The 27,572-nt window shown below is 34.7% G+C and overlaps 1 protein-coding gene across 2 annotated transcripts in view; it reads left to right on the top strand.

Annotated features, from left to right (window-relative positions):
* Positions 1–27,572, top strand: part of LOC150094195 (dnaJ homolog subfamily C member 8) — a 215,275-nt gene that overhangs the window by 29,010 nt on the left and 158,693 nt on the right. For both annotated transcript variants that reach the window (XM_090412443.1, XM_090412442.1), the window contains exon 3: positions 9,613–9,669. In XM_090412443.1, coding sequence (XP_090268569.1) covers positions 9,613–9,669 — 57 coding nt within the window. The remainder of the gene's footprint in view (positions 1–9,612; positions 9,670–27,572) is intronic.

A 27,572-nucleotide genomic window follows, 5' to 3' on the forward strand; every position in this document is an offset into this window, starting at 1 on the left:
GATTCTATTTATATTACTACTCTTTCCTCCATTTCTAAGCTTTTTCATTAACCTCCAAAACATTTTGTCACCCTTCCTAGTTTCATTATTTTTAGCAGTCTTCTCATGATTTGTGTTTAGCTACTTTCACACATGATCCAAGTTTCTTATATTTTTCTCTATATTCTTTCAAAGCACATGTGGAACTTACTAAAAACTTTTGATATGCTTTCTTCTTTTCCAGGATACCCCTTTAACTTCATTAGTCCACTATGAAGTTCAGATTTTTCTGTCCTCATAAGTCATCTCACCACACATCTTCCTGGCTGAATCTTTTTTTTTTCCCTTCCCTACACTCTGTCACTTAGTCTCCAAAGTTTGGTGTTTGCTTTCAAACTCATTTTTGTGTTGAATAATGTTGTATGTTTGAGTCTGTTTTACCTTTGAAAGCTGCTAGACTTTTTCTTCTCTATATGATATTCAGTTTCATCCTACTCAAAACTAAATGATGATCATTTTCTTTTTTATGTCCACTAATATTGTTGTGTTCCAAACAAACAATAAGATATTAGTTAACAATAATGTAGTCAGTGAAACATATCTTGTTGTCTTCTCTCCTTTTGTGGAAACATGTTATTTGTAATGACAACTCCATGTCCTCGATAAAAATTCAGCATGTACTTTCGATTATTATTCGGTTGTTCTTTTCTTCAAATTTTCCCAGAACATTTCCAATTTATCTGATATTCATTTCTTGCTTTGCTTTTTAGATCTACAGTAAGGACCAGTGAGTGTTTTTGTCTGCTCCCTTATCTATTGTTTTGAAAACTTCACATCTTCATTAGAAGAACCTTCTGTGAGACTACATGCATAATTAAGTGTCATTGATCAATTGCTCTCTCTGATCTTTATTCTTATTGCTGTGTTTGAAATTAGCAGCTATTCAAGAAGAGTGTTTTTGAATACTATTCCTTCTATTCCTTCCTTTCCCTGATCACTATTGCCTTAATGTAACATCTAATTAATATTTATAGTAAAGAATTTATGGAGACAGAAACGCACGTTGGAGTAATTATGTATAATTAAGAAAATAACGCTCGACGTTTCAACCTCTGTATTGAGGTCATCATCAGGAAAACACATATGCCAGGACACAAGCTACATGACACACACAAGTAAGATAAATATAAATGCTTTGTTAATCATTTACCATAGCCTTACCTCTGGTGGAAAAAAAAAAATTATAATAATACTAAATAAAATATATACAAAAATAAATTAATTAGCAAAATAAAACAGATATTTTATAGATAACAGTATTGTAATATACAGGTGAAAAAAAAACCCCTCTAAATAAATAGTTTTACAGTGGAACTGCATTAAACAATTTCTATAGTTTATATTAAGGTTTTCTTGTGTTGGGGTTGTTCTGGATACTATATGGGTTGAAGATGATTCCTCCAGATTCTTGGAATTATTAATCCATCATTCTTGTTTAGATTCAGATGATGTTTCAGCATCTCAGAGGCTTTGAACTTTCTTTCAAACCAGGTTTTGACACAGTGTGGAGACTTGGTGCCTTTCCAATTGATTCTGTGACATGTTTGAAGTGAACAGTCCTATACTCTGCATCCCATCTTGGATTCCCAAATTTTAAAACCTTCCACTTTGTAACATTAAACTGACATCCCCCACAGACTCACCCATTCAGATAGTCTATTTATGTCCTCTTGCAAAGCTACAACATCTGCTCTACTTCTCATAACTCTCCCCTAACTTTGCATCATCTACAAACAACTGTATATCATCATTTAAATATTTTCCAATGCTGTTTACATACGTTGCTGCTTACTTTCTTGCAGTATACCTTGTAAGTATATTAGTAAGTATACTGCAAGCTATTACAAAAGAATCACTGGTAATAGCAATGATAATAAAAATGAAAGATAAAAATATGATGGTTGTATTGGGATGGTAGCCTAGGTAAACCAGATACAAAAATATCCAGTAATACACTCGTTTATGGGTATCATCATTAAGCAAAAATATGAAATACTGAATGCAGTTTGGAGTAGATGGTATTCAAAAGACGTTAAATATGGGATACTAAAAATTTTTACTGTCTCACTCATGAAAGGTTATTTGACACCATCCTGTGTTAGTACTATGAGTGGGTCATGGGTTAAGTAATCTGGAAATGGCTTGCTCTACATGCAAAGCATGGAACTATTTTAAGATGCTTCAGGCCTCTAGTAATCAGAACAGCAGTCTCATGTAGTCAGTGAAAATCGTTTCTCCTAAATACATTTACAGATATCCATTGCAATTTAAACTGGCAGTATTGGTTGAAGAGAAGCACTTGATCAGTCAAGCAATTAATAGTTGGCAGTTGTTGATTGATGATAATCCACAGACATATTTGGTTTCACTTTCCTTATTCATTATGGTTCAGTTAGTTCAGCGACTGAATAGTATTTCACTGATGCTGACCACGGGAAGCATTATGTTTCCCATGGTCAGTATCATTATATTTTTTGCCATTAATGAAAATTGTGAGAAATTTTGATAAGAGGCATTTCAGATAGCTTGTGTCTGTTATCAGAGGATCATGCCTGTTTTGACTTTTAGTAAACCATACATTCTAAATAAGAGGATGGCAAGATTTAAGTTGTTTCTTTAAACTGTCAGATTAGCTAAGCACGTTGTTGATAGATCATTTGTCTTACTGCGAATGGACCAAATAAGATTGCTGTTTGTTTCTGGGTATAGAGGGACCTTACAAAAGAGCAGCAGTTTTGGCCTTATTCAGTCCTATTGGTGACCTTTCCTTTTTTCTTTAAATTCTGTTAGTTATTTTTAAGTATCCTGGTATCTTATTCTTTAAGAAAAATATTTCTTGTCTCCCCATTTGATTTTATTCAGGTCTTTTTATGTTAGAATTTGGTGTTAGTGATAAATAGTCTATCCTGAAAATAATTTATTTCAAGTCTCCTCTAATGGCTCAAATAATTCTTCCCTACTGGTGCTCTCAATGGGGCCATAGATGCAAGTAAGTTATTTTCTAATTTCCCATTTCAAAATATGTTCATATCATTCTACTAAATTACTTTCAACTCAAGTTTATGTTCAGTTAAATACTATAGCTGCTCCTTTACTGAATCACTACTACCTGAATAAAGATAATTGTTTGGAAATATTTTATTCATTTTTTTTTCTTCTTTGTTCGTAGTACCAGTTATGTTAAACATTTCTGTAATTATTTGGCTTGTCTACCATGTTTCCATTATGCTAATTATGTTAAACCACTTAACAAATTTGCCCAAATATATTCAGGTATGCTCATAAGACCAAAACATAATTTTCTCAAGTTGTGTCTTGTATTTTCTCCTAATTATAAAAATTTAAATGAAATACTCATGGCTGTTTCCATTTATTTTGTGTTTTGGATGTGGCTTAAGATTGAATTTAGATTCTTATCAGTAGGATGGTGTGTGGTTGGCATGATGTGTAGCAGATGCATGGTGGGGTCATAGGTGTGAGGCTATTCAGTATTTCTTTTGTCATGTAGTGGCTATAGTTCCATGACCGGTACCAGCTCACCAGTGGAGTACCACAGTTGGCTGATACATTGCAGTCATCTGTTCAATCTCGGATCTGATCAGTTTAATAAATTTTGTTAATGCTATGGGTCTTACCTGTATAACAACCAGTGTTGCAATTTCTTAAATTTTGGGTAAGTGATAAATTCCATTGCCTGATGTAAGACCACTCTCCTGATTATTGGGGGCCTGAAGTGGTTTGAAAAAATATTCCATGTTTGGTAGCTTTTATAGGTTTCCAGATTATATAAAAAATAAGATTAAAAAAAAAAACTTGGCTCATCCACATTACAGACTGTAAATGTAACATTAACTATTTGATCAATATTAATAACAACTATTAATAATAAATAATAATAAATATTCATGCCATTTTCACACATTTTCATTTCTAACACAACATGCCTTGAATCACTCTTTCATGAAAAATCAATTTTTTTGTTTGCCACTCCCAACAAATTTCAGATCCAAACATTTAAAATCATTATAAAAATTTCATAAAACATAACCATTAGGGCTATACATGCATTAGTAGGTTTTTTTGGATTTAGAATGATTCCAAAATATTGACTGATGCAGTGGCAACTGAGAAAATAATTGAAAAATATCTTAGTTATATTTTTCGAAACATTTTAAAATTATATTTTCATTCTATTTCATTTCATACTACATTACATGCTGGCTGGGGCATCACCCGGTTAAACAATATCCCCGTTGTTTTCACCAGGCAACTAGGGCAAACAGTGAAAAGTCAGCTACTGGAACAAATACTGAAACACATCCTTCATATAATGGGGCATTATATGAAGCAGTACTTAGAGTTTATTGGAGTTGTAAGTCAGTAGTTAGAATTGAAGGAAGTATAGGAAGATGGTTTGATGTTAAATCTGGTGTGAGACAAGGATGTACGTTATCCCCTCTGTTATTCATTATCTATATGGATCACATTATGATGGAAAGTGGTATTAAACCTGATATCCGAATCGAAGATGTAAATCTCAGCTCTTTACTTTATGCAGATGATATGATACAAAGACAATGATAATAGGCAGAAGCATTGAAAATATTAATTGCATTATGAATGGAAAACCTATAGAACAAGTAAAACATTTCAGCTACTTAGGCACAATTTTTAGTGAAGATGGTAAATTAAATATGGAATTAGACAACAGATTCAACAAAGCCAGTATGGTAGGTAGTCAACTGAATAAATTTATATGGAATAAGAGAGAAATTAGTTAAAACACTAAATTAGCTGTATACAATATGGTGTTCAAACAAATTTTAACTAATGGATCTGAGAACTGGGTTAGAAATAAAACACTTGACCAAAGATTAGAGTTTAGAGAATAAAATTAAAAGATTATAGACCACAGATATGAGAGTCCTGAAAAAAATTAGTGGCATGAACACATGGCATCAATGGCAATATCATATTTAAAATGAGGATATTTGGAAAGAACATGACATTGTTAGCATCCAGAAATGTGTTATCAGATCTAATCTCAGGTGGTATGGTCACTTAAACAGATTGGGAGCAAAATAAGTGTTTTCTGCCAGGTTGGCAGGAATAAGACCCAGAGGAAGACCAAGATATAGGTTGATTGATACAGTAAAAAGTGCCTTAGAAGACAGAAATATAAGATCTGATAATGTTGATGGATAGCAGAATGATTTGGTGAAAAGTTGTTGATAGGAAGTTAGTAATGATATAAGTTTTTTATGTGGTACTATCATAATATTCTGTGCACCCCTTGAGGGTACATGTTAGGAATTTGATGATGATATAAAATTATGTACTTTGCAAAAATAAAAACGGTGTCATAATTCTTTCTCAACTTTCTGAGCGTTTGAAATTTCTTCATATTCTGTCATTGGGTATGGAAGTAAGCTAATTGCAACGTCTGCAATTAGTACATGTATTTCAGTTATTATGGTTAAGTTATTCACGGTAGTTGAGTTCTCTCTAAAGATGAAATGATGCTTTTATAATCTATCCTCTTATCAGTCATATTCCATTATATCAAAATTAGCGATAATGAATAAATTTAAATTAGTAAGTAAGGTGTGTGTGTGTGTGTGTGTGTGCGTGAATAATTGTTTACAATATAAAACGACATAGAATCAGTATTTCATAAATAAAGCTGATGATTATACTGAATTTTTTTTTTTTTTTTTTTTTTTTTTTTTTTTTATCAACCTAAAATCTTCACTCATCACAGAGAAGCACCTTTTTAAGGCTTGTCTATGGTTAGTTATATGGTTATTTCCTTGTGATTTGATTTGAAAAGATAAATGCATTGTGATTACTTTCAACAGTTCGTTCATCTCAAATGAAAGCATGTCAACAATAGGACAGTGCTGTTCATTCCTTCTCCCCCACCCTACCCTCCTTCAATGGACACACATTGTAGATGATTATTGCAAGAAAATATTTCTCCATCTTTTGGAGGTAGCTGTACATAATTTGTACATTCTCTACAGAAAATCAGGCCAGACCAATAAAAGAAGCCTTTTGATTTCAGAATAGAACTTATTTGAGGGGTACCTGAAAAGTTCTGATATAACCACAAAACATATCTGATGTTTTAAGACAGAACATATCTTAAAACCCTTTAACTTCCATGTTTCATCAGATTGTAATAATTTGTTATTTTACTTTTAGGAATATCCTAAAAGTAAAATATTGAACACATAAAATTAATTAATTTTTGTTCTAGGTGTTTATCAGAAATTTCAAGTCCCCACCTTGCAGACCTTGTTGGAAAATGCAAATAATTTTTGAATACTTGTGGTTGTCCTGGAACCAATCTAACTCTTTTTAGGCTTACTGCCAGTCATTTTTAAGATTCTATTCCTCCTACAAAAAAGAAAACCAATCTAACAAGAATATGTACTGCATATGCATAGAAAAGATATAAAAGGGAAAACAAATGTCTCAACTTGCCATGAACTTCACTTCTAAAATAAAAAGAAAATTGGATTTTATTTCTGTACTCTCAAGATAACTTAAGCAAATTTATTATAGAAATAGTATTCATTTATAAATATATTTAAAAAATAATAAAATCAACTAACAGCGAAATGTTTTTGTAAACAATCATCATTTAGGCATAATAAAAATTTTTATAGGTAAATTTGGCGAAGATACATGTAATCAAAATGGTCGCAGGTTGCGCGATTTTGTCATTTATAATAATATGAGAATAATGAATTCAATGTTTAAACACAAGGAAATACATAAATATACTTGGTCAGCCAGAGGATACAAATCAGTAATTGACTACGTTATCACAAATTTTAAATTAGCGGAGTTAATTTTAGACGTAAGAGCATATCGAGGCTTTGAATTAAACTCTGATCATTATATGGTATCAGCAAAAATTCGTTTTAAACCAAAGTGGCTAAAAACACATAGAATTGAAAATTCTTACCAGCCAAGCTACAAAATTTCTTCATTACAGGATCCTCAAGTTAGACTACAATATCAAAAATGCACAAACTTAAAAACAGAAACCATACATGAATCAAGTGACATAGAAGATGAATGGGAAAATATGAAACAAATTCTCACAAAAGCAGCAACAGAAACCTTAGGAATAAAGCACAAATGGATTAAAAAAAGAGGACTACGAGACTGGAACAAAGAAATAGAAAATATAATAAAAACCAAAAAGGACAGTTATCAGAAATGGCTAAATTCCAAAACAATAGAAGCAGAAATAGAGTATAAAAGAAATAGTGCAATTGCAAAACGAGAAGTAAGGAAAAAACATAGAGAAAGATGGAACAATTTCGTAACAGAACTAGAAAAGGATTTATTTAAGCCAACCCAAAACCTATAATAAAATACATGAATAAAGAAATAAAAGAAAAGATAAAAATACAAACAATAGATTTAGAAAAATGGGTGACCTATTTCCAAAATCTCTGGACAGATGAGACCAATGAATTAAAATTTTATAAGACAAAGAATGACCTAATAGAAAATATCACAATGTTAGAACTGAAAAATATAATAAAGAAGATGAAAAATAGGAAAACGCCAGGAGAAGACAATATAAATATAGAACTATACAAAAATGCAGGTGAAAAATTTAATGAAAGACTTTTGAAATTTTTTAATATGGTTTGGATGTCCGGAAAAACCCCTAACTCTTGGAAAAAAGCACTGGTCATCCCAATCTATAAAAAAGGAAATAAAGACAATTGCAATAATTATAGGGGAATTAGCCTGCTGAATACAGGATATAAAATATATGCAGGAATATTAAAAGAGAAACTAAGCAGCATTGTAGAAAACAAATTACTAGAAGAACAAAATGGCTTCCGAAAAGGCCGATCCTGCATAGATCCAATTTTTACTTTAAAATTATTAATAGAAAAGAGAAGAGAATTTCAAAAAGAAACACATGTGGCGTTTATTGATTATGAAAAAGCTTTTGACAAAATTAGTAGACAAAAATTGTTTAAAATATTAACCAATTTAAACATACCAAACCAACTTTTACAATCTATTCAAGAAATATATACAGGAAATAAAATAGCAGTTAAATTAGAACACACCTCAGAATGGAAAGATATATCAAGAGGAGTACGACAAGGATGTACCCTCTCACCTCTGCTTTTCAATATATATATAAATGAAATATTAACAATCTGGAAACAGCATAACTCATTTGGTATACAAATGACCCTGCAAATGAAGATAGATACACTACTATTTGCAGATGATCAAATAGTATTAGCTACATCAGAAGATGACTTACAAAGATCATTAAAATCATTAAATGATATCTCAAAGCAATATAATATGACAATATCCAAAGAAAAAACAAAAATAATGGCATTCAAAGGAGAAAACCCAATAAGAAGTAAAATAGTAATAGATAATAAAATACTAGAACAAGTAAACACTTTCAGATACTTGGGATGTGATCTATCATACGAAGAAGAAAAAGATATAGACACTAAAATATCAAACTTTGTCAAAGTAAATGGCATAATAAATAATATATTTAAGCCATCCCTGGTACAAAAACACACTAAAATCAGACTATATAATGTCTTGTCAAAACCAACTCTACTATATGGAAGCGAAACATGGACCATGAAAAGGAAAGATGAAAAACGAATTCAAACAGCAGAAATGAAGTTCCTCAGAAAAACAGCTGGATATACCAAGTGAGACCACAAAACAAATGAAGAAATCTTACAATCCCTAAAAATAAAACCAATTAATTACTACATAAGACAGTATAAACAAAAATTTCTAGAACATTTAAATCGAATGGGCAACAACAGACTACCAAAAATATTATACAGATACAAAATAAGTGGAAAAAGAAGAATCGGAAGACCAAGAAAGAGATGGCATGAGACTGGAACAGGCCACATGGCCTATATTCCATGTTAGGAAGAAGAAGAAAAATTTTTTTAAAAAATTAGGAAGTTTTTGTTTAACTTTCACTCATAAAATTAGTTGAGGTTTAATGGTGGCTATTTTCAGTTCTGTTGAGTTTGAGGCAATTCCATTAGCTGAACAACCTGTATTATCCATAGTACTTTCGTAAAAAATGGCAGATGCCTTGGTTAACTGGCTGTTGGTTTGAATCCCACTGTGGGCTTGAGCATTTGTCTTTAGGTTGGAGATGAATTTCATCACTCACTGTGACTCCACCCATCTATTTGGAGTCTTGAAATGGCTTGGAAAAATATCATGTATGGTGTTTAGAACAGGGTTTTCAGAATATGTAAAAAAAAAAAAAAAAAAATATATATATATATATATATATAAAATTAGAAAAGAAAAAAAAACTCACCCATGGTACTAATTTATTATAGGTTTACAATCTTTTGTGAATGGAAGCAACATAAAGGAAAAACAAACTGGGTAGTGCCCTTATTGCAATTGCACTTAATCATGTCGTATTAAATTTTTTGTTTTGTATGCTACTTTTTTGCATTTAAAAATTAGTACTTTCTTAATTAAAAACCTGTATTCTGATACATAATACTGTAATGTATTTTTTAGGTCTTGCAGATTGAACCTGAAACACCGATGGATGATGTTAAAAAGCAATACAGAAAGGTGTGTTTCTAAATATTTTTAAATTTTTATAGATCAACCATAGAAACTGAGAAAGAGGTATCTTACGATAAATGACTCCAGCTTTTTGTGTTTTGGAGAAGATAAAAGTAGTCTGATTTGGTTGTACTTGGAAAAACACAACAACAACTAGATGTCTTCCTACAGACAATTAGTGACATGCATCACAGAATCAATTAACCTAGAAAAAATCTAATGAAATCTAAAAGTTCTTGCTGAACAAGAGTCAGATAACTATATAACCATTTCTTTATCATCAAATCATGGCTACTATGGAGAATCCATATTGTCTAACCTTTAGAAACATCTCTTCAGCAAGAAATCTCTGTTTTTAACAAAACCTCCTCCTCAACTATTACAATTCAAAAGTCACAGACAAAATAATCTAAGTATTTCTACTAATTCTATGAGAAGAGATTTCTCCAATAGAATATGAATTCCATATATTAAAAGCACATCTAAAAGTATTTCTCAAGTCCTTAAAAAAATTTCAACTTGCAGTCATGTACAAACCTATCAACCAAATCAGACTACTTTCATCTTCTCCAAATGTGACTTGAATCTAGATTTTGGATTATTTTAATTCCTAAAAAATTTAAAAAGTATATAAATTTTAAAACAATGTGAAAGCAAAGTCAGATATTGAGAAAGAAATATGCTGATGGTGCAATTCAGAATCCAAGCTATTTGAATTGTATTATTTCTGTTAGACAAAATAGTGGAGTTGTTGCTGTTAGCCGAGTGGCTATGCACTTTGCAACCATATGCCTGGGAAAGGAGTCTCCTGGGTTCCATTCCCTTCGATGACATGAGGAACTTAGGATCTTTCTTCAGACATAGCCAAGTTAGCTGGTCTTGGGCATGAACTGCAGGATTTTTCTCCCTAGTTTATCTGGAGTTTTTCATCCTGCAAGCAGACAAACCGGCCTTGAGAACTCAACGCTTCTACAGACATAGGACACACCGGGAGGCATAGGGCTAACCACCTTATCCTTGTGTACAGTTGTGGTTAATTAACTAGAAAGCCCTGGACACCTTTTTCCTTCTTTTACGAGACAAGGTAAAAGAAGGAAAAAGGAAATGTTGTTGCTCCTGTTATTATGTTGCTGGAATTTCACAGGGAAATTTACATTGTCGGAAAATAACACTGTGGCTAGCTTCATACTCTCTCGGTATTTCTCATTTTAGGTTCATTTTACAAAATGTCATATGAGTTGTTCGGTCAGTATCTGCCCAAACAGTGCAACTTATTCTGGAATTTTGACTGAACTGATTTGGTATTTACAATCTTTCAGAATTTTGTTGAGCCATTCTTATTCATTTTGACCATTTGCAGGATAATAGAGATAAAACATCCTGTTTCTATATGTATTTAGATAGTACAGAAAAGATGTCCATGTAATTCAGTTTTGGTTGCAGTTTTATTATTTAATGGCAAAACTTGGTGGAAGGATTAAAGCTGATAATCAAATTTCATGAGAGTGCTTAAGGGTCAAAGCTGTATAACTGAGAGGAGACCTCCACGTAGCCATTAAAGGAATGCGGAGAACCAACTAGGGCTAATGACTTAATGTTCACTCCTCACCTTCTCGTGGCGCACCCTGTTGGGTATCTACCTGGATATTGAATGAACATGGATGGGCTGGCAATTTGGGATTTAGCCGACCAAGTTGTATTCTTATTGGCATAAACCAAAATACAAAATGATGATACAACATGACAAAATTTCATGCCAGCTGGGCCGTCGCCCTGTTAAACAAGGGCCCCCTATTGTTTCTGCCAGGGAACCAGGGCGAACAGCAAAAAGTCAGCTACTGCAACTAATCTGAAAACACACCCCAACTCAACATCACCAGATTTAAAGATTGGTACCATCAACATAAGAAACCTGAATGGCAAAGAAATGGAGCTAGCTGAGGAATTAGATAAGTATCAGATTGACATAATAGGGGTGACTGAAACAAAAAAGACCAAAACTGGTGAGATCTTTCTGAGCAATAAATACAAAATGTTATATTCAGGCAATGACAATCAAGGAAAAGAAGGAGTAGCCATAGTATTCAACACAAAATATAAGGCTAATCTTGAATAGCAGGCAGTCTTAAGTAGAGTAATGTGGGCTATGAGAATGGGGAACTGGACAATGATACTTATTTGTGCCTATGGTCCCACGGAAGGTTCTACTAAGGTAGAAGTGGAGGAATTTTTTGAGGCTTTAGAGAAAGCAACTGACACAATGAAAAAGGAAAGTTGGTCCTTGTTTGGAATCTAAATAGCAGAGTAGGAAATGATTGTGAGACCTACAAAAATATATTGGGAAAATTTGGAGAAAAGAGCAAAGCTAATAATAATGGCAAATACCTGTTGGATTTCTGCTCAGGACATGGACTGGTTATTACTAACACCATGTTCCAACATAAAAATGTGCAGAAATTCACATGGAGAGAAGAGGCAAGGAATAAGAAAAGTCTCCTTGACTATGTTATTGTTGATAGTGATGTTATCTTGGTGGGGCATGACACCAGAGTGTATACAGGATTTGAAATTGGAAGTGATCACCATAGGATAAAATTGAATTTCAGACTGAAAATAAGAACATATAAGAAAGTTTTAAAGCAAATAAAAGTTGAGCAGCTCTCAAATGTGAATTGTAGACAAAAATACACAAACATTATTCTAGAAAAAAATGAAAGCGTTTGAGAACAGGTACCAAACCTTGGAGGTTCAGTGGCAAATCCTGAAGTAAACTGATTGATTCAGCCAGAGAGGTATGTGGTGCAGTTGTCTGCAAGGATAGAAAAATTAAAACTCCATGATGGATACAGGAAGTTAAAGAGGCAGTGAAGGAAAAGAAGAAAGCATATCAAAAGTTCCTGGCAAATAAGCCAGCTTGTGCTCTTAGAGAATACAGAGACAAATGAAAAAAAGCTAAACACTGTGTAAAACTAGTTAAACAAAAGTCATGGAAAGACTACAGTAACAACATAGAACATAAATATCAGGAAAGTGACAAAATATTCTGTAGAAAAAGCTCAGAAATGAAGGAAAGAGTGCTGTAAAAGGAATTAGAGATGACGAAGGTGACATGAAAACTGGAGAAAAAGACATCCTCGAAGTATGGAGTAATTACTTTGAAAAACTGCTAAACGAAACAAGCAGTGATGACAGCACAGTGATAAAAAACACTCAACAGGCATACAATCAGGAATACATATCCATACTTGAAGTAGAAAAAGCCATCAAAGGGTTGAAATGTGGAAAGGCAGCAGGAGTAGATGATATTCGACCAGAAATGCTGAAATTTGGTATAAAAGTCTTACAGTGGCTGCACAGCATAGTTCAGAAAGCCTGGACAGAGGGACGAATTCCCGATGATTGGAGTAGAGCTCTAATAGTACCCATATATAAAAAAAGGGAAATGAAACTGAATGTGAGAATTAAAGAGGTATTTCCCTACTGGGTGTTCCTTGCAAGATCTATGCAAGCATACTTGAGAAATGGTTGAGAAGAATTGTGGAAGAAAAGCTTGGTGAAGAACAAGCTGGATTCAGGCCAAATAGAGGCTATCAGGATCAGATCTTCACTTTACAACAAATACTTGAGAAAGCATGGGAATATAACAAAGATCTGTATTTAAGTTTTGTCGATCTGGAAAAGGCATATGACAAGGTCCCAAGAGAGAAGCTATTCAATACGCTGCAGTTATATGGTGTCAATTGGGCATTATATCAAGCAATACTTAGTCTGTATTTGAGTTATAAGTCAGCAGTTAAAATTGAAGGAAGTACAGGAAGATGGTTTAATGTTAAATCTGGTGTGAGACAAGGATGTACATTATCCCCTCTGTTATTCATTAACTATATTAATCACATTATGAAGGAAAGTGGTATTAAACATGATATCAGAATTGGAGATGTTAATGTCAGCTCTTTGCTTTATGCGGACGATGTTATACTTCTGAATAAATCCGGTACAAGTTTGCAAGATTCCCTGACTAAATTGAATAACTGTTGTAATAGATATGGTATGAAGGTCAGTAATAAAAAGACAAAGACAATGAAAATAGGCAGAATCATTGAAAATGTCAACTGTGTTGTGAATGGAGAACCTGTGAAACAAGTAAAACATTTCAGCTACTTAGGCGTGATTTTTACTGAAGATGGTAAATTAAATATGGAAATAGACAACAGAATCAACAAAGCTGGTATGGTAGGAAGTCAATGGAATAAATTCATATGGAATAAGAGAGAAATTAGTTGGAATACTAAATTAGCTGTATACAAGACAGTGTTCAAACCAATTTTAACTTATGGATCTGAGAGCTGGGTCAGAAGTAAAACACTTGACCAAAAACTAGAGACTGCAGATATGAAAGTCCTGAGAAAGATTATAGGCGTGAACAGATGGCATCAATGGCAAAATCATATTAAAAACGAGGATATTAGGAAAGAACTTGACATTGTTGGCATCCAGGAATGCATTAGCAGAGCAAATCTCAGGTGGTATGGTCACTTAAACAGAATGGGCGAGGAAAGATTAGCAAACCAAGTGTTCTCTGCAAGGTTGGCAGGAAAAAGACCCAGAAGAAGACCAAGATATAGGTGGATTGATACAGTACAATGTGCCTTAGACGATAGAAATATAAGATCTGATAATGATAATAGTGGAGTCTTGACAAGTAATAGACTGATTTGGAGGAAATTTGTAGATAGGAAGTTAGTAATGATGTAAATTTTTCATGTAGTATCATATCCTGTACACCGCTAGGGTACATGTCAGGATTTTGATGATGATGACATAAACAATATTTAAAAATATTCAGAATTTTAAATTATGATTATTTTTATAATACCCATATATAAAAAGGGAAATAAAACTGAATGTGAGAATTACTGAGGTATTTACCTACTGAATGTTCCTGGTAAGATTTATGCAAGTATAGTTGAGAAGAATTGCGGAAGAAAAGCTTGGTGAAGAACAAGCTGGATTCAAGCCAAATAGAGGCTGTCAGGATCAGATCTTCACTTTACAACAAATGGTTGAGAAATCATGGGAATATAACAAATATCTGTATTTAAGTTTTGTTGATCTGGAAAAGGCATATGACAAGGTGCCAAGAGAAAAGCTATTCAATACGCTACAGTTATATGGTGTCAATGGGGCATTATATCAAGTAATACTTAATCTTTATTTGAATTGTAAATCAGCAGTTAGAATTGAAGGAAGTACAGGAAGATGGTTTAATCTTAAATCTGGTGTGAGACAGAATGTACATTATCCCCTCTGTTATTCATTATCTATATGGATCATATTATGAAGGAAAGTGGTATTAAACATGATATTAAAATTGGAGATGTTAATGTCAGCTCTTAGCTTTATGCAGACGATGTTATACTTCTAAATAAATCCGCTATAAGTCTGCAAGATTACCTGACTAAAAAATAGGCAGAATCGTTGAAAATGTCAACTGCGTTGTGAACGGAGAATCTGTGGTACAAGTAAAACATTTCAGCTACTTAGGCACGATTTTTATTGAAGATGGCAAATTGAATATGGAAATAGATAACAGAATCAACAAAGCTGGTATGATAGGAAGTCAATTGAATAAATTAATATGTAATAAGATCGAAATTAGTCGGAACACTAAATTAGCTGTATACAAGACAGTGTTCAAACCAGTTTTAACTTATGGATCTGAGAGCTGGATCAGAAGTAAAACACTTGACCAAAGACTAGAGACCACCGATATGAGAGAGTCCTGAGAAAGATTAGAGGCATGAACAGATGGGATCAATGACAATATCATATTAAAAACGAGGATATTAGGAAAGAACTTGACATTGTCAGCATCCAGGAATGCGTTAGCAGAGCTAATCTCAGGTTGTATGGATTCTTAAACAGAATTGGCGAGGAAAGATTAGCAAAACAAGTGTTCTCTGCCAGGTTGGCAGGAAAACGACCCTGAGGAAGGCCAAGATATATATGGATTGATACAGTACAAAGTGCCTTAGACCTGTGTTTCTCAAAGTGTGGTATGTGTACCTGCGGGGGGTACACGAAAGATCTTCAGGGGGTACGTGGCAATTTTCGGCAATGCATCATTAACGCATGGAATCATTATTATTATTAATAAGAAAAATATCATTATTCTCGTAGAAAGGCTTATACTTTGGTTATACATGATTATTATTTAACTTCAGGAATTCACAACGTACACTAGAATATAAATTAAATTAAACTTTAATATATATATTTCCAATATTTTGGCAACGTCACGTAGCCATCGTCAAAGTAACTTAAAATAAAGTCATGTGCATGCAGGCTCTACACACAGTAAATGAGGATGAAGCAAGGAAGTTATTGTTTCTACTAAAAGTGCTAATGGTTCCCCCTAGTGGGCTCTGTAGGTATTCTTGGCTGAAGGGCTCCTGATGTCCGTCTCCCAAATTTGGGGAAATCTCATGCAACCGAATTTGTTGAGGTTTTGCATGTTTCTTAGTGATGAGGCTGATTCCATGAAAAGTCTTTCAAATTTGAACTTGCTACGGTGTATTATTGTGGCTTTCTTCCACTGTATTCTGTGGCGTGTATCCAGAGCATGGTCTGCAAGACCAGAGTGGCTTTACTGGTGAAAACGGATGTAGTCCTTGTGTTCTGAAATTCTGATATTCGCCGTCCTGCCTGTTTGGCCAAAGTAGGACAGCTTACAGCTGCAAGCGACCTGGTATACACCAGGTAGGTCTAGGGAAGTGGTTGGTCTTGAGTGAAGCCGATAAGGGTTGCCAATTTTCGATATGGTCTGTAACAAGAGGTCAAGTCATGTTTTTTTAAGAGTTTGGTAATTTTTTCCGAGTTATCTCGGATGTAGGGAATATGGATTTAGAGTAATCCTTGTTGTGAAGGGGGGGGGAGGTTGTGGTTTACTGGTTTCAATATTTTTTGGATTTTTTTGAGTGGGGGGGAGCCATTGGCTGAGAAAGTGTTGAGGATGTGATTTAGTTCAGTGGGTGTACAGGATATGATAGTAATAGATGAAAAATGTACATCATTACTAACTTCCTATCTACAATTTTCCTCCAAATCAGTCTGTCACTTCAACAGATTGATTTGGAGGAAAATTTCAACATTATCAAGACTCCAACATTATCAGATCTTATATTTCTATCGTCTAAGGCAGTGTTTCTCAAACTTCAGATAGCTGCGTACCCTTCTTAAATTTTCATTATTACCAAGTACCCCCTTATTAAAATAATCAATAAATAAAGTATATTTCATTGCAAATGTCTATTTTATTTCAATTTATTTGTTCAAGTAAACAAAAAATATGATTTATTTTTAATAGAACAAAATTTGGAACAGGTTCCTCTTCATTATCTGTCCTTGAAAATCCGTATTTCAAGTAATTCATATCATACTTATGAAGATTTTTCATCTTCTTAGTTGAAGTCAGACAACACACCCTCATCAATTTCATTTTATCCGGATACAATATCAATGTTTTCTTGTTGCTACTGATATCTGCTATATTGTTCTCTTTTGTGCATTTTATATATCCAGTCTTTAACTTAAGATCCATACTTAAGAATTTGAAAGCTAAAAAAATTACCTTATTTACTCGAATATAACTCTCACTTTTTTTCCCAAAATTAAAGCTAAAAAAATCGTGGTGCAAGATATATGTGGGGATTTTCGGAAACTAAATTTTCAGAAAAAAACTGAAAACGGTGCGACTTACCAAGAAGCTCCTATTCGCTAGCTGATGATCTACTTTTGGCATCGAGAACAGTTTCCTTGTGTACTCGTCAAAGTCATCTACCAAAATAGCTTCATCTTCTTTCCCATTATTTCAAGCAATAATTACCAGTAATTAACAAGACTTGAGGTACGTAATGAACAATCCTTCACAAATGACTAATGAGAAGTAAAAGCAGAGCGCAAAACAGACAGCAATGGTATAAAGCTATAAAGAAGTGCATATGATTGGTGCAGTATTAACAAAAGATCGCACGAATCAAAGACAAAGGCACGCCAACAGTTGTAATTAAGATGTTCATGATGGGGTGGTGTCAAGCAAAACCACATGTTGCACCGGCAACATGTGGTTTTGCTCGAGTCTGTATAGCAGTTTCTGTTGGAGGGGAGATGTGATTCATTAGTTAGTGTCGTTTTTATCCCAGTTGTCTCTAATTGCACTATTTGTGGAGAAATATATTATACAGACTGCAAATGTCTCTGTACCTTATTCAGTGATACAATAAAACTACTTGTTTTTTTTTGCGTCTTCGGTATAGTTATGCTGTTGGGGAAGGCGTGTTGTTTACAGCAGAGAGTGAGTTACTATCGCCAGGACGTGAACATTGTGGCAATAGTAACTCGCAATTTGAGTAGGAGAATTCATACATAATATATAATTTATTGAGAAATATATACATTTAAAATAATTCTTTATTTCTTAATAATGATATTTGATTATCAATTAGCTTAAGGAATTCACAACGTACACTACAATATGAATTAAATTAAACTTTAATATATATTTCCAATATTTCACAACATCATGTTGCCATCTTCAAAGGAACTTAAAATAAAGACGTGCATGCAGTTTAAAATAAAGAGGGTACATGGCAGGAATTTGATGATGATCAAATTGCATACCAGTTGAGTGTAATTTGATGAAATTTGTTATTTATGACATGAAGGGGTTCCAGATAACCTGTTCAAAATTCTCCATTTAATAGCTGGTCAGAATAGGAGAGAATAGCATTGCTGTTCCCTCTACCACAGGGATTCTCAACCTATGGTACGCATACCACTGGTGGTACGTGAGCCACTGCCTTACTGGTACATCTAATATCTTCAATTGAATATAGTTGTACGCCACTGGAAAAGGTTGAGGACCCCTGTTCTACTGTATTTGTAAAGTATTCTGATAAGACATTAGTAGTGAAATAAAAATTTTCTATGATCAGAAGGAAAATCTTTCTGTAATACTTTCGGTGTATCTCTTAGCAGAGTGTAATGAAAAGGGAAACTACTTGCACACTGATTACAGGGTCAGTGGTTGATTAAAAAAGAAAATAAAAAATGTAGATCTCGTTTTTGAAGTATTCAATTATCATCACTTTCCTGATGTCCTCCCATGTGTGTTCAGGTTACTATGACAGCACTACATGATTCAGTTTACATTATTATTAATCTCTTATCAACAGTTTTCCTACAAATCAGTCTACTACTTGCGAGAACTCCAATATTGTCATATATAACATTTCGTGCATATAAGGTACTTCTGAGTCAGTCTAGACCTTGGTCTTCATCAGGGTTTCTTTCCTGCCATCTTGGCATCAAACACCTGTTTTGCTAACCTTTCCTCACCCATTCTATTTAAGTGACCATACCACCTTAGATTAGCTCTGCTGACACATTCTTGAATGCCAATAATGTCAAGTTCCTTTCTAATATGTTAATTTTTAATGTGATTTTGCCATTGATGCCTGATTTATTCATCTAATCTTTCTCGGAATCATCTTATCTGTGGTCTCTAGGCTCTGATCACTTGCTTTATTTCTAATTCAACTCTGAGATCTATAACTTAAAACTGTGTAAACGTATTGTCTGTTGCACCGTTGTAATATTACGCTATTATTTACTTTTTATGTAATATTACGCTATTATGTTCTCTTTACTCTATTATTACGCTTTTACTCTTTGCCTTAGATTACTACAGGTTATCTAATTTCTAATACCTTGAGAACCTTGGAAAATTTATTTAATGTTATGACTGCACCACCAAGATTCCTCTTGATGGATATTAAATATAATTAAGATTACCTGCAGAATCACTCCAGATCTATCTCAAGCTTTATTGACAGTCGTGGCTACTTTTACCTTCACTCACAGGTTCGTATTTATTTAGAAACAATGCATTCAGTGAATACACATTCTTTAACATAACAAACATTTATTAAACTATGATGTAATTATACAGTATCTTAAATGAATTGGCTCTTTCTTAAAATTAAAAGCTAAGAATTTTAATATCTCAATAATTGTACATACATTAAAACATGCAGCAATACTATCATTCAAAAATCTATGATCTAATCCCAGTACTAATTTGTTCATGCAATATATATATATATACTTCAATTAACAAGTTTCTCATATCTAAATTATACAAATCAATCTTTAGCTTCTTAGTCTGGAACAAACAATCACAATTAAACTTAATAAGTGTCCTGTGGACTATCAGTCTATTGTCCTGTGGACTATCCGTAATGTTAAACCAAAACAATAAAATGTTACTCACAGTTCTTCTCTGGCACATGTATCTTAACTAGGCCTCAGCATTCGTGCAGGCATCTTTCCTTTAGCGCCATTGCATCGTGGAGGACACCCAGGCATATTACACCGATGCTTTCTAAGTCAGCCGACTGCTTTTGGCATCCGATGCACATGACAGATAATCTTACTGGCAAGGCATGCTGGTACTACGTCTCTTTTCCTTCAATATCTCCTGGTGCCCACAGCTTCTTTCCAGACTTCTAAAGGACCCGCGTCCTCGATGCTGGGTTGAGACACTACAAGAGGAGACTGCCCTTTTTGCATTTCTGCATACCTGCACTCACTGGAGTTTTTCCTGATCCTTTCTTATACTTCTCCTCAGGTCCCTGGATTAAGGGTTGAGAACCCCTAATATTCCCGTGCAAAAGGGGATATAACCTTCAGAGTTGCCGATTACTTCTGTTTCCCACAGAACAAACAAAAATAATCTTATTTACCAAACGTGGGACATCGTTAGATGTTCGCCGCCTTTTGTTGCACTGTCCTTGAGACTTGCATTTGGTTAAGCTCGAACACAAAAACACTTGAAAGCACTTTACATTGTATAAACAAAGCTTCTAAGCTATTTCTTTTAAATTGAAACCACATTGGAATGCCGGGCCACTTTCTAAGGCATTGCCCTTGAAATATACAGTTTAACATTCATACAGTTTCAACATATACTTGAATGGTTTTTCATAAATCACAAAATTATTACAACTACAGAGTTAACATATACCTTATATACAAAATTCGTAACAAAAATTTACAGTCAGTGTTAAAATACAATATCCTTCTTTATACAATATTCGTGACCTCTGTAAAAGTCGATGCAAAATTAAGAAAAAAAATTTCTACTGCATCGAATTTTACAATTGGTTTGAACACTGCCAAATGTTCAAAGTATGCAAGCAGTATGAACAATTAGCCAAACTAGTTTGCATACTGCTAGTTTGGCTAATTTCTCTCTTATTCCATATCAATTTATTCAGCTGGCTACCCACTATAACAGCTTTGTTTTTTTTCTGTAGTCTGTTTCTTTATTTAATCTGTCATATTCAGTAAGAACTGTGCCTAAATAACTGAAATATTTTACCTATTTGATAGGATCTCCATTCAGAATGCAGCTGTGTTTGTGTGTTTCTGCCTATTTTCATAGTTTTGATCTTTTTATTACTGATTTTCATGCCAAATTTGTTACAGCTGTTTGTTATTCAATTTAGTTAGAGAATCCTGGAAGCTTGCACTGGATGTGTTTAGGAGTACATCATCATCATCATCTGCAGAGAGCTAAGTTTGACATGTCCATTTCTAATATCAGGCCTAATGCCACTTTCTTTCATAATGTGATCTATGTCGATGATGAATAAGAGTGGAGATAATGTACATCTTTGTCTTACCCCTGAGTTTACATCAAACCATCTTCCTGTATTTCCTTCAATTCTAACTGTCGACTGACATCTTAATTGTCTGGACACTTTTTAGCAATTTACAATTGATACCAGCTGACGAACCCTAATATCAACCATGTCTACCTTTTGGCTTTGATCACCTCCTGCATCCTTCGAGGGAGGATCTCCACCAATGTGTGGCAGACATCAGGTGGAATTTATCTCCATTCCACCATTAAAGCAATACTGAGTTCAGCAACAGATTGAGAATGTGCTGCTCTGGTCCTGAATCGCCGCTCCAATTCATCCCACGGGTATTCAATGGGGGTCGAGGTCAGGACTCTGTGTATGCCAGGGCAGTCATTTAACACTCATCTCTTAATACCATTCCATAACAGCTGCTACTTTGTGGCATGGGGCATTGTCATCTTTATAGTAACATAGGTCCATTCCATAAAAACTCCACAGTGTAGGCAGCACCTGATTATTCAAAATATCAAGGTACTGAGATGCCGTCATGGAACCACAGAAAACAACCAGTGGTCCCATTCTAAATCAGTTGAATTCACCCCACACTGTTACTTCTCCACCATCAAACTTTACTGTGGGTACAACACACGTAGACACATAGTAACAGGAGTTCGCTAGGCTGCCTTCATGCTCACACCCTGCCATCAGACTGGAAACAGGCGAACCTTGATTTATTGTTCCAGAGTACCATTTTCCATTGGTCAATTGTCCACTTCGCATGCTCTTTGCACCAGGCCAGATGAACTGACTTGTTCATTGTTGTGATGTTCTGCTTGTGTGTGACTGCTCTTCCTTGGAAACCCAGTAAATGGAGTTCTTATCTTACAGTATTAGTGCTCACCATGTCACTGGCACTCTGGAACTTGTCACAATTGCCACATACCATCTGTGACGAGTTCCAGAATGCCAGGAAAACACCCAGACAGCTGCCCTATGTATTTTCCTGCATTAGTGGTGCAGAACATTGCTGTTTGTTGATCACATTACCAACCGTTGATTTTGGATGCTCCAGTTGAGTGGCAGTGACACATATGGACATGATACCAATATGAAAACCCACAATGACTTCTCTCAAAGTCACTGAGTTCACATTGTGTTGCCATACCACCATACCACCTACGATGAAATACTTCTTCCTACTATCTGTACACCAGTTTTTACATTATTAATAAACCTGGAATGTTCCATAACTTGGTAGATAGTGTAGACCAGGGTTTCCCAAACTGTGTTCCGCGGAAGGTGAATAAGTGTTCCCCTGAGAAGTTCTGGAATTTGTCATTTTAGTTTTCTAAGCATTTTTCATGAATAAATATTTTATAGTGGAAATACACAAAAAACAATTCTATCATCAATCTATCGCCCCACAACCTCACACTCAACAAACTCATCATCCTGAACAAAGGACTAAACTTTGGCATATCCCCAAAATACATACAAAACAGAGACATCATTACCGAAATTAGAGTATGACCCTAACAAAGTAACAATATTCCACAAAATTAACATCATAAACAGTAAAATAATAATAAAACCAAACATTGCCCCCAACTTACAAAAAGCCCTATTATCCCTAAAAAGGAACCCGAACATTATTATCAACAAAGGGAGATACTGTAGTCATCACAAACCTAACCGATTACCACAACAAAATAACAGCCATCTTAACCGACCAACACACCTACCAAAAAATCCAAACTGACCCCACCCCCGACCTCATTAAACAAATTAACGGTATCCTACACACCCTAAGAAATGAAGACAAAATATGCAAGTATACTTGAGAAACGGTTGAGAAGAATTGTGGAAGAAAAGCTTGGTGAAGAACAAGCTAGATTCAGGCCAAATAGAGGCTGTCAGGATCAGATCTTCACTTTACGACAAATAGTCGAGAAAGCATGGGAATATAACAAAGATCTGTATTTAAGTTTTGTCGATTTGGAAAAGGCATATGACAAGGTGCCAAGAGAGAAGCTATTCAATACGCTGCAGTTATATGGTGTCAATGGGGCATTATATCAAGCAATACTTAGTCTTTATTTGAGTTGTGAGTCAGCAGTTAGAATTGAAGGAAGTACAGGAAGATGGTTTAATGTTAAATCTGGTGTGAGACAAGGATGTACATTATCCCCTCTGTTATTCATTATCTATATGGATCACATTATGAAGGAATGTGGTATTAAACCTGATATCAAAATTGGAGATGTTAATGTCAGCTCTTTGCTTTATGTGGATGATGTTATACTTCTAAATAAATCCGCTACAAGTCTGCAAGATTCTCTGACTAAATTGAATAGCTGTTGTAATAGATATGGTATGAAGGTCAGCAATAAAAAGACAAAGACAATGAAAATAGGCAGAATCATTGAAAATGTCAACTGTGTTGTGAATGGAGAACCTGTGGAACAAGTAAAACATTTCAGCTACTTAGGCACAATTTTTACTGAAGATGGTAAACTAAATATAGAAATAGACAACAGAATCAGCAAAGCTGGTATCGTGGGAAGTCAATTGAATAAATTCATATGGAATAAGAAAGAAATTAGTCGGAACACTAAATTAGCTGTATACAAGACTGGGTTCAAACCAATTTTAACTTATGGATCTGAGAGCTGGGTCAGAAGTAAAACACTTGACCAAAGACTAGAGACCGCAGATATGAGAGTCCTGAGAAAGATTAGAGGCGTGAACAGATGGCATCAGTGGCAATATCATATTAAAAATGAGGATATTAGGAAAGAACTTGACATTGTCAGCATCCAGGAATGCGTTAGCAGAGCTAATCTCAGATGGTATGGTCACTTAAATAGAATGGGAGAGGAAAGATTAGCAAAACAAGTGTTCTCTGCCAGATTGGCAGGAAAACGACCCAGAGGAAGACCAAGATATAGGTGGATTGATACGGTACAAAGTGCCTTAGACGATAGAAATATAAGATCTGATAATGTTGGAGTCTTGACAAGTAACAGACTGATTTGGAGGAAAATTGTAGATAGGAAGTTAGTAATGATGTAATTTTTTCATGTAGTACTGTCATATCCTGTACACCCCTTGAGGGTACATGGCAGGAATTTGATGATGATGATGATGATGAATAGACAAAACCACAATGAAAAACACAACCCCCAAAATACATACAAAACAGAGACATCATTACCAAAATCCAAGCGAAATTAGAGTATGACCCTAACAAAGAAACAATATTCCACAAAATTAACATCATATAAACAGTAAAATAATAATAAAACCAAACATTGCCCCCAACTTACAAAAAGCCCTATTATCCCTAAAAAGGAACCCGAACATTATTATCAACAAAGGGAGATACTGTAGTCATCACAAACCTAACCGATTACCACAACAAAATAACAGCCATCTTAACCGACCAACACACCTACCAAAAAATCCAAACTGACCCCACCCCTGACCTCATTAAACAAATTAACGGTATCCTACACACCCTAAGAAATGAAGACAAAATAGACAAAACCACAATGAAAAACACAACCCCGCACCACACGCACCCCTCGTATGTTCGGACAAATAAAAACCCACAAAGAGGGGACCTGATGAGGCCAATTGTCTCCTACAAAAACACCACTACAGCTCCTTTATTGAAATTCATAGCAAAACTTCTCAAACCATTAATTACAGCATCTAACTTCATGATAAAAAACTCGGATGACCTTTTCATGAAAATAAAAAACCTATCCCAAGATGACATCCTCACTTCGTTGGATGCGGCCTCTTTATACACTAACGTGGACGTCCCCAGAACTTTAGACATCGTACACACACTACTCACAGAAGACCACACCCTACACTCTCATACTAAACTAACGCCCATTGACATTATTAACTTAATAAAACTAATAATCTCGGCAAACTTCTTCAAGTTCAACAACAACATGTACATTCAAATCTTCGGACTCCTCATGGGCCAAAACATCAGTGGACAACTAGCGGAATTATTCCTAGCACATATAGAATCACTCCTACTCCACCCTTCCCCCACCCCCGGCATCACCTTTTATGGCAGATACGTGGACGATATTCTGTGCATTGGAAATCCTACACACATCACCACCTTAAAAGCGTCCCCAAACAGTTACAGCAACAGACTAAAATTCACCATAGAAACTGAACAGAACAAATCCATCAATTTCTTAAACTTGACACTAACCAGAACACACAACAAAATAGGCATGAAAATATGCCACAAGCCCTCACATATCGGAAACTACCTCCATTTCCACTCATACCATCTATATTCCATTAAAAAATCTGTCATCTTATCACAATTCATAAATGCATACAAATTTTCAACCAATCAGAGTTATCTAAACGCAGAAATAAAAAAACTAACACAGATCTTCGAAAATCGCAACTATCCTACACAACTAATAAATTACGCAAACAAGACTGCCAAAAACCGCCAAAACAACCTAAGTATCAAAATAAACTTACCTACACAAAAAATTATCAAACTACCATACACCCAAAAACATACAAAGCCTACAAATACATCTTCAAACATACTGACTACAAACTGGTATTCACTACAAACCAAAAATTGGCAAATCTCCTAAAACCCACTAAATCTCAGACACAAAAAGAAATATTTGATCACCACAACGTAGTCTATGAATTTCCATGCCAAAAAGACTGTTATATCACCTACACAGGTTCCACCATCAGGTCTTTATGGGCAAGACTACAAGAACACGTCTGCGATTGTAACATCCCTATCCCAGAACATTTAAATACTAAAAAAACGCAACATCAAAAAGAAAAATCGAATACAAAGCACAGGAAAAACAGAAATAGCTGTCCACGCCCTTGAACAAAAAATACCCCGCAGATCGACAAGGCGATCATAATAGACAGACAAGACAATGAAACAATGCTTAGAATATCGGAAACAATAGCCATAAAGTGTGACGCGAACTCTATCAACGTACGCAGGCCCTACATAATCTCCGAGGTTTGGATGCTACACAATATAAAATTGAGGTCACAACCCCGACCAATAGGCAATAACACAAACACTTCAAAAGCAGATGCACCTACCTCACCTGACATAGCATCCACTTCCTCCATGTGTTCAGACAACGACCACGAATAGTCGAAACGGACTGCACCCTGTCAACCCCCCCCCCCTCCAAAAATCAGTTGCTGTTTTCAACCCCTTTCACCCTTTCCCACTTCATATAAATATATAAAAAACGCTCCGCCCATCCCTTATAATATATATTTATATATATGTAATTCTTCAAAAAAACCCGGGTTCTTTCCATTTATTTCAATTCTCCCCCTCCCCCCCACACACACAGTAGTTTGGACAATGCAAAAGAAGAAGAGCCACAACACCCAGTAAAAGGTATGTGCAAATTTCTTGTCCTCTATGCAACATATATTTATTGATAAATATACATCTACAATGTCCTAAGAATCTGTGAGAAAAGAGCCAATGGCATTTAAACTGGGGCACTCCTAAACAGAAGCAGGCAAATAGCCATAAATATAATAGTGGAAATATTCTGAGGAGAATAATATTCGTGAATATGTCGAAAAGCTCCTACCCAGAACGCCTAATAACATCTGTGTAGCAAATGTCAGTGACCAAGTGGTATATTTTTAAACATGGAAATATTCATGAATTATTATTAATTTTCACACGTCGAAATCTTTCAACAATCGGGAAAGAGAATACCACTGTTTATGACCGATCATAAAAATTGCCTGCAAGCCGATTACAACAATGGGCGGCGTATCCTCTGTTCTCAAAACTGAAAGAAATAACATCTGTGTTGCAAATGTTAGTGACCAATCAGCAAGGAAGTATAAAGAAAATTTTTCTGCTAAAATTGAAGATCAAGGTAGTCTGTATCCGGTTCTGAAATCTAGTAATGCTGAATACTTTCTTCGCAAGTTCGTATTGTAGGGTGAAAGTTTCGAAACTGTAGTGCCATGGTTTTTTAAAAGTAACAGGCCTGCAGATTTAAATTTTAATATGAATAACAGACAAGGGACTTTGTTTAATTTTGGTATTAAGAAATCTCTTATTGAAGGTGTTTTGTGATGCAACAAATAGTGAGTCATCCACCACCAGCCTACAAAGTGATCTCCAGGATGGACGAAAGGAGG

Source organism: Typopeltis vanoorti, chromosome 22 (genome assembly GCF_054136105.1).
Source record: "Typopeltis vanoorti isolate ZY-2024b chromosome 22, IOZ_Tvanoo_1.0, whole genome shotgun sequence".
Taxonomy (NCBI): Eukaryota; Metazoa; Arthropoda; class Arachnida; order Uropygi; family Thelyphonidae; genus Typopeltis; species Typopeltis vanoorti.